The sequence below is a fragment of the Chiloscyllium plagiosum genome, unplaced genomic scaffold (genome assembly GCF_037043375.1).
Source record: "Chiloscyllium plagiosum isolate Xiang-an unplaced genomic scaffold, Cpla_swu_hap1 HiC_scaffold_27, whole genome shotgun sequence".
NCBI classification, from domain to species: domain Eukaryota; kingdom Metazoa; phylum Chordata; class Chondrichthyes; order Orectolobiformes; family Hemiscylliidae; genus Chiloscyllium; species Chiloscyllium plagiosum.
Window position 1 is genome coordinate 77,490,372 of NW_028270165.1, and position 8,923 is coordinate 77,499,294.

The 8,923-nt window shown below is 45.7% G+C and overlaps 1 protein-coding gene across 1 annotated transcript; it reads left to right on the forward strand.

Annotated features, from left to right (window-relative positions):
- The first annotated feature begins 5,305 nt into the window (after positions 1-5,305).
- Positions 5,306-8,611, forward strand: LOC122548297 (uncharacterized). The gene is made up of 2 exons (XM_087974985.1): positions 5,306-5,504; positions 6,963-8,611. The coding sequence occupies exon 2, from the start codon at positions 7,223-7,225 to the stop codon at positions 7,982-7,984; it is 762 nt and encodes a 253-aa protein (XP_087831111.1). The 5' UTR covers positions 5,306-5,504; positions 6,963-7,222; the 3' UTR covers positions 7,985-8,611.
- Positions 8,612-8,923: the final 312 nt, after the last annotated feature.

An 8,923-nucleotide genomic window follows, 5' to 3' on the forward strand; every position in this document is an offset into this window, starting at 1 on the left:
ACGGACAGGCAAATGTTAAGAGTTGGTGAGTCCATTCAGTATTCTAACAACAGGAGGGTAGAAACTGTTCTGAAACCGGCTAGTGCATGAGTTCAGGCTACACACAGAGCGTTCCTGGCAGGAAAGACTTTTACAAAGCTGGAGAGGGGTCCAAAGGGATTTCCCAGGAAGTTGCCCGGAATAGAGGGTTTGAGTTTACGGGGGAAGGAGGCTGGGACTTTGGAGGTGACAGAGGTTTCCTGAAATCAGGAGGGGTCGAGACAAGAGTTCACGGTGGGTGTCTTTTCACGAGGGGGTTTCAAAATGAGGAGAAGCAGGTTTTTAATGTGACAGAAGAGAGGTTTAAAAAAAAGACGAGGGGCAAATTGTTTGACATGTCGGGTGGGTCACGTCTGGAATGAATGTCCTGATGAAGTAATGGGTGTGGGCACCTGTAATGTTCCAAAAATGTTTGGAGGGGGACACGAATTGGAGCCAGGTGGGATTGGTTTAGTTTGGGGTTATGTTCAGCTGGACTGGTTGGACCATAGGGTCTGTTGCTGTGCTGGATGACTGTGCATGCTATCCATTAGTCTGGCAAGCAATGGGAAGTGAGCAGTGAGGATCTACTTTGCACCTAGGCTACATTTGATTTATTATTGCTGTGAGACACTGCCAAGTATTGTCTCATGCTATCCAGGCAACACACACCTTACATAAGGACATCAGGGTAATAGAACTCAACAGGTGCTGGCACAGTGGCTCAGTGGTGAGTGCCGCTGCCTCACAGCACCAGAGATCTGGGTTCGATTCCAGTCTCGGGCGAGTGGCTGAGTGGAGTTTGCACATTCTCCCAGTGTCTGCATGGGTTTCCTCTGGGTGCTCCGATTTCCTCCCACAATCAGAAATAATGTGCAGGTCCGGGTGGATTGACCATGCTAAATTGTCCCATAGTGCCCAGAGATGTGCAGGTTAGGGTGGATTGGCTGTGGTAAATTGTCTCCTAGCACTCAGGGATGTGCAGGTTAGGGTGGATTAGTCAGGGGGAAATATAGAGTAATAGAATGGGTCTGGGTGGGTTACTCTTCAGAGGGTCAGTGTGGCGTTGTTGGGCTGAAGGGCCTGCTTCCACCCTGTAGGGATTCTATGAGAATGCAGAATGTTCTGTTACACCTGCAGAGAAAGATCAGCTCGAACAAACAAGCGGTCTGTTTGTAAGTCAGATAACCACAGGAGATGATGATAGAATCTCGCATGTAGGGGGATGTGAGAAAATCCCAATCTCTCCGGCCTCCTGCCTTTACTGGACAGCGAAGAGGGTTACCTCAGATTACAACAGGATCTGGACCAGATGGGCCAATGGGCTGAGAAGTGGCAGATGGAGTTTAATTCAGATAAATGCGAGGTGCTGCATTTTGGGAAAGCAAATCTTAGCAGGACTTATACACTTAATGGTAAGGTCCTAGGGAGTGTTGCTGAACTAAGAGACCTTGGAGTGCAAGTTCATAGCTCCTTGAAAGTGGAGTCGCAGGTAGATAGGATAGTGAAAGCGGCGTTTGGTATGCTTTCCTTTATTGGTCAGAGTATTGAGTACAGGAGCTGGGAGGTCACGTTCCGGCTGTACAGGACATTGGTTAGGCCACTGTTGAAATATTCCACACAATTCTGGTCTCCTTCCTATCGGAAAGATGTGAAACTTGAAAGGGTTCAGAAAAGATTTACAAGGACGTTGCCAGGATTGGAGGATCTGAGCTACAGGGAGAGGCCGAACAGGCTGGGGCTGTTTTCCCAGCATTGGAGGCTGAGGGGTGACCTTATAGGGGTTTACAAAACTACGAGGGGCATGGATAGGGTAAATAGGCAAAGTCTTTTCCCTGAGGTCAGGGAGTCCAGAACGAGAGAGCATAGGTTTAGGGTGAGAGGGAAAGATATAAAAAAGACCAAAGAGGCAACTTTTTCACGCAGAGGGTGGTACATGTATGGAATGAGCTGCCAGAGGAAATGGTGGAGGCTGTTACAATTACAACAATTAAAAGAGGCATTTGGATGGGTATATGAATAGGAAGGGTTTGGAGGGATATGGGTTGGGTGCTGGCAGGTGGGACTAGATTGGGTTGGGATATCTGGTCAGCATGTATGAGTTGGACCGAAGGGTCTGTTTCCATGCTGTACATCTCTATGACTCTCCTCCCTGATGAACTTCCAACAACATATCCACACTTGAATTATGACCACCTCTTTAAACCTCAGGAATAATATTTGACTCTGCCCATATCTGCTCATCTGCTTCTGAAAATTACATCTATGCATTTGTCACCTCTGAGTTTGTTTCTTCTGTCACACACCAAGGGCTGCAACATGGTATTCCCCCAAACAACAGATCATCCAGATCAATAAACAAGAAATAAATAACTGCAGATGTTGGAAATTTGAAACAGAAACAAAAATTGCTGGAGAACCTCAGTAGGTCTGGCAGCATCTATGGACAGACAGTACAGTCAACGTTTCAGGTCCAGTGACCTAGTTTCATTCCAGAGCTGGTTCTCGCCTTCCTCACACCCAGCCTATGATTACTGTGCCTGCTGGTCTACACAGGCTCCTGGTAATGCAGAAGTTCCATTATAAAATGCCAATCTTTGCTCATAGTCTTGTCCCTTGCTATCTCTATCATCTTCTCTGTGCCTCTTAATTCAAACAGCTCAGTAAATGCCCAACATTCTCATTCAAGCTGACATCGAACGCCAAGAGTCTGAAGTCTGGAACTCAATTGCACAATGAGGGATGGCAAATAAATGCTAACGACGTTCAGGTCCCATGTCTGAGTAAGATAAATGCAGAAGACAGGAGTGCAGCCTAACATTCGCAGTGAACTACAAACCACCAAAATTATCAAGTGAGTGAGACAGAGATTAGAAAGACTCACCACACGACTCCAGTCAAACATTACTCGAGGAAAAGTCTGGAAATGCTCCCTCTCTTCCCCCGTGAAAAGAGTTTCCAGGAACCATCACGGTCAATGTAGGACAGCAGTTAACATCATTCTCTCTTCCTACCTCCGGACCATCAGTGCACATGATCCCGACTCCACCCCATGCGCTTGCTCGTAGGCCGCCTGCATTGAAAATGGGGCACTGTCACATTCGCGTGGCATGCTGGGTAAGGCAAAAGCCATGACAGATCATGGTATAACTTCAGACGGAGGGATCTTTGATTGGTCAGTACTAAAAGTTAAAAATGAATACAAACAAAGTTGCCAAAGGGTAGGCAGACTGATGGGAGGGTTTTATAGACTGGAATCTAATCGAGGAATGGGGTTGTTAACAGGCAGAAAATCACAATCAGGAGTGAGTGACAGACGGAAATTTGATCGAGGGGATCGGCATGATTACATCCATTGTAACAGAAAACTGGGGTCGAAGTACAGGTTATAATCTAATCAGGAGTGATTTTTACAGACTGGAATCTAATCAAGGAGATCGGGATGATTTATACACAGAGAAACATACACAAGAGTAAGTACAGACTGGAATCTAATCAAAGCTCCTTGATGCCACACTGGGTCAAATACAGCCTTGAGGGCAAGGGCTGTCACTCTCATTTCACCTCTCGGATTCAGCTCTTTTGTCCATGTTTTAACCAAGGCTAGAATCAGGTCAGTACCTGAGTGAGCTTGGTGATACCCAAACGCTCGCCACAGGAAGGAAAACTGAACAGTATCTCCTCCGTGAATAAGCAGGTGTTTCTGGAGGATGGATACCACGGAATCCCTTCCCAAGTGTAGAGCAGTAAAAAACATCTTTCTAATGTGACTGCATCAATTAATTTCCAGCTGGAAAGGGTAGCTGAATCTCTTCCCACATTTCCATAGTTTAATCACAGTGACCTCGTTGCTGTCCTCGTGTTTGTCCAGGACGAATGTTCCGAAGTCGAAAACATGTATATTCACTTTAAGAGAGAGTGTTTTTTCTGAATTTTAAAGTGCAGCTACAGCAGCCAGCAAAAAGTCAGGCTGTTCAAATGTAGCAATTGGCTGTTAAATGGATAACCGAGTTCTGTTTGATGTTTTGATAACAATTTGAATTTAACTAATTAGTTAAAATTATGCCCAGGACACCAGAAGCCAATGGAAGTTGAAAAGAATCATTATCCACAAGTCTCAGTATGAATAATACTTACTCTTATGTCATGAAGATCAAACCCCTTTCATTTTGTAAATGAAAATTGTAATTTAAAATGCTGTGAGAGAAGTTTTACAGAAGTTATTCCTGTCAGTTCAGGATAGAAGTTCTGAACAGATAATTCCGGTTTCCCTGGGACATTGTATACTCTTTGAGGAGAAAGTGAGGTCTGCAGATGCTGGAGATCAGAGCTGAAAATGTGAAGGGCTTATGCCCGAAACATCGATTCTCCTGTTCCCTGGATGCTGCCTGACCTGCTGCGCTTTTCCAGCAACACATTTTCAGCATTGTATACTCTTGTTGACCAAAGCTGAAAATTCCTGTCCCAGGCGACAGTGGCTTTGTCTCACTATAACTAGTCTCGTCATCTTTCCTGAAGAAGGGCTCATGACCGAAACGTCGATTCTCCTGCTCCTTGGATGCTGCCTGACCTGCTGCACTTTTCCAGCAACACATTTTCAGCTCGTCATCCATGACCCTTGGGAGAGACGTTCAAATCCCGCCAGGCCACATAAGGGTGAAACGTTAAGTCATTAAAAAGCTGGACTCTGTCAGTTATTGTAAAATACCATTGAGCTCACCTTTCACCGGTTTGACCTACAATATTGTGGTTGACTCTTCATCGCCCTCCAGACAATGAGGGATGGACAATAAACCCACACCAGCTCAGGCATACATATAAAAAAATTTTAACTCTCCCTTCTCCCTGGGAGGAAATAGAAATGAGCTAAATTTCTCTCCTTTTAATACATGTGTACAATTGGAAATGCGTCTTATGATCCGAACGTCATTCCTGCACTGCTCATACTTCAGTTCCTGGGTGATTGACGGCATGTTCTGGCCAATAGAAAGAGGGGCGGTGCAGGATGACATTTTGTGATTGGCTGGTCCTCGAACTGATCAGGGTGAATGAATGCTGTTTACAGAGTATGCGCAGTGTAGGCGCAGAACTGAAGGGAGGGATTGGATGGGTTCAGGAACAACCTGGTGGAAATTATCCGTACTGGAGTTAATACTGAGCCCTGGGAAATTCCTTTTACATGGGGTGGGAGTCAAAGGATTTACTTGCAGCCAACTCAAACCAAAAGAAACGTTTGTCTCTCCTGCATCGAGAAGGAGAGGCTTTGGAACGGTTGGCTCTTGAAGACCGAAGATTAGTAAGCTACAATTCTCCCTTTCACTCTCTCCTTCAGAGATACTGCCTGAGCTGCTGACAGTTTCCAGAACTTTGACTTTCTTGCAGATTTCCCCCCTGTTGCGCCAACTTTTGTCTGTTGGAATGAGGAGTAACTGCTGGGTTTAACCCCCAGCACTTGCTGAGACTGATCGGCTCCAGTAACTTCCAAGGTGGGGCTGTCGCGGCAAATCTTGCCAGGGTTAGTTGCTAAACTGAAGGTGTCTGTTCAAAGCTCAGGAATATGTTTTTGGAAGAAGTATTTTAGATGAATAGTTCTAATTTAGTTTACATCTAATGTTATCATTGGGACATGAGCAAGGCTAAAGAGGTCAACATTCACTGCTGTGCGGCTGTGACATTTTTCCAACAGTGCTGTTCTAGGATTATCAGGTGGCAGGAATAAAGAAAGTGACATGTATATACAAGAGGACTGTGTGTGCGTGTGTCTGGGAGTGGAATTTATAGGTGATAGTTCTCCATACATGCTGGTCTTGATCTTCGAGTCATAGAGATGTACAGCAGGGAAACAGACCCTTTGGTCCAACCCACCCATGCCGACCAGATATCCCAACCCAATCTAGTCCCACCTGCCAGCACCCGGCCCATATCCCTCCAAACCCTTCCTATTCATATACCCATCCAAATGCCTCTTAAATGTTGCAATTGTACCAGCCTCCACCACATCCTCTGGCAGCTCATTCCATACATGTACCACCCTCTGCGTGAAAAAGTTGCCCCTTAGGTCTCTTTTATATCTTTCCCCCCTCACCATAAACCTATGCCCTCTAGTTCTGGACTCTCCTACCCCAGGAAAAAGACTTTGCCTATTTACCCTATCTATGCCCCTCATAATTTTGTAAACCCCTATAAGGTCACCCCTCAGCCTCCAACGCTCCAGGGAAAACAGTCCCAGCCTGTTCAGTCTCTCCCTATAGCTCAAATCCTCCAACCCTGGCAACATCCTTGTAAATCTTCTCTGAGCCCTTTCACATTTCACAACATCTTTCCGACATGAAGGAGACCAGAATTGCACACAATATTCCAACAGTGGGGTGGATCCGTCGCAGTTAGTCTTGTGATGAAGATGGAGGAAATTGTGTCCTTAAGTATCCCTCTGCTCCCACCCTCTCTGCTGTCATTGAGGGCTGAGTCTTGTGGAGGCCCAGGACAGGCAGTGGGTCGCCTTCCCTCAAGGACATTTGTGAATTAGTTGACTTTTTAATAGCAATCCAGTAACTTTTCATGGTCACTTTGTCTTTCACACAAATTGCTTTGTTTAATGAATTCTATGGTGGCTCAGTGGTTAGCATTGCTGCCTCTCAGCTCAAGGGACACATGTTCGATTCCAGCCTTGGGTGACTGTCTGCAGGGAGTTTCCATGTGCACTGGTTTCCTTCCACAACACAAAGATATGCAGGTTAGGTGGATTGGCTGTGCTAAATTGCCCATTATGTGCAGGCTAAGTGGATTAGCTATGGGGAATGCAGGGGTAGGCGGTGGGTCTGTGTGCCTAAGTCTGCTATTCAGACTTAGGGACTGTTTCCCCACTGTAGGGTTTCTATGATTCTCAACAATCTCCTTTAGTATCTTAAACACTTTTTTTTTCCTGGTTTTAAATTGTTTTACAGCAAATCACAGAAGCACGTTTACCAGCAAGAATTCCAAACAAAAATCCTATCAAGATCTTAGAATCATCTCACCAGGAGTTGAAAACCAATGAATTGTCAATGTTTGTCTGTGGGAAAAGTTTGCAAACGTCAGTGTGCCCAGTGAACTGACCGTGGACAGGTCCTGCGCCAGTTCCACAGCCTGAAAAACATTCCACCATTCAGTGAGGAGAAACTGTATCCCTGTCCTGTCTGGGTGAGGAGTCAGCCAATCCTCCAATATGGAGAGACATGAGGACACCTGCACCACAGAGAAACCATGGAAATGTGCAGACTGTGGAAAAGGATTCAAATGCCCATCCATGCTGGAAACTCATCGACGCAGTCACACTGGGGAGAAGCCTTTCATCTGCTCTGTTTGTGGGAAGGGATTCACTCAGTCACCTGACCTTGACAAACATGAACGCACTCACACTGGCGAGAGGCCATACATCTGCCCCAAGTGTGGGAAGGGATTCAGTGACTCCTCCACCCTGTCAAGACACCAGCAAGCTCACACTGGCGAGAGGCCATTCATCTGTCCTGAGTGTGGAAAGGGATTCAAACGGTCAGCCCACCTGCTGAGACACAAGCAAATTCACACTCGGGAGAGGCCATTCATCTGCCCTGAGTGTGGGAAGGGATTCAGTGACTCATCCTACCTGCTGACACACCAGCGAGTTCACACTGGGGAGAGGCCATTCCCCTGCTCTGAGTGTGACAAGGCATTCGCTCAGTTAGCCAATCTCCGGGCACACCAACTGGTTCACACTGATAAGAGACCTTTCAAATGCTCACATTGTGAGAAAAGCTTTAAACGCAGACGTGAAATGCTGATACATGAACACGTTCACACTGGGGAAAGGCCATTTTCCTGCTCTCTGTGTGGGAAACGATTTGTCCATTCAAAAAACCTTCTGAAACACCAGCGAATACACAGTGGTGAGAAGCTGTTACCTGCTCCCTCTGTGGGAAAGGATTTACTCAGTCATCTCACCCTCTGAGTCTTCAGAAAGTTCATACTTGACTGCAGGCAGCTGTATGTTGCTGCTATTCTCAATGAAATTCTGATGGATTGATCTTACCCCCACCCCCCACCCCACAAAGGAGGACCAGGAAACAAATTCAGTGGAACAGGGAAATGTGGCACTTGTGGGTCAGCAAGCAGAAGGTGGCATCGTGTTACTTTTCAGAGAGAGAAAATCTGATTTTGATTAATCACGTTTTAATTCATTCTTTCAGTGTGTCCCATTGCAGGCAGAGCTGGGCACACACAAACACAAGGACACGGGCACAAAATCAGATTCACAGACAGCCATAAAGAGACTTTCCGACATGCTTTTGGGACTGTGTGCCATTGCAGCCAGAGTTTGTCATTCATATACAGACAGAGCTGCTCACACCAACACAGGAAAAAAGACATTAACACAGACAGCACATTACAGACAGTGAGAGAGAATCACTGACTTTTACAAACACGTCCACAGAGATATACACAGACAATGTCACTCTGTATATGATCAGGGTTTCTCTGTTTAATAATCACATTACTTTGTGCAATAAGTCTGTGTAATCACCACTTGTAAACTAGATTGATTCATTTGCAGAATTCTCAAACTCATTAAAAGTAAACTTGCTAACTTGTTCATTTCAGTGCAATTCATTTGTGTTGATCTATGTGAAAATAATGTCTGCATTGGATGCAGAAGCCTGTGATCTGTTGTCTAAATGAACGTGTTGTGGCTGCTGCTGGTTTGAAACTGTAGCTTTGTATCTGTATGGATTTTAAGTCTGAAGCTAGTGTGAGAGGTGAAGAGGTCGGTGAGGGAGGACAGAAACACATAGTTTGGGCTAAACTACTGAGCTGCTGCTTTCTCTCTCACTACCTCCCTGCCTCCTCTCAGCTCATGAGGATGCCTCCATCACTGGGGAAGGTATGCCTC

Excerpts from the sequence above, each read along its gene's own strand:
- LOC122548297 (XM_087974985.1), top strand. The coding sequence starts at position 7,223 with ATGGAGAGACATGAGGACACCTGCACCACAGAGAAACCATGGAAATGT.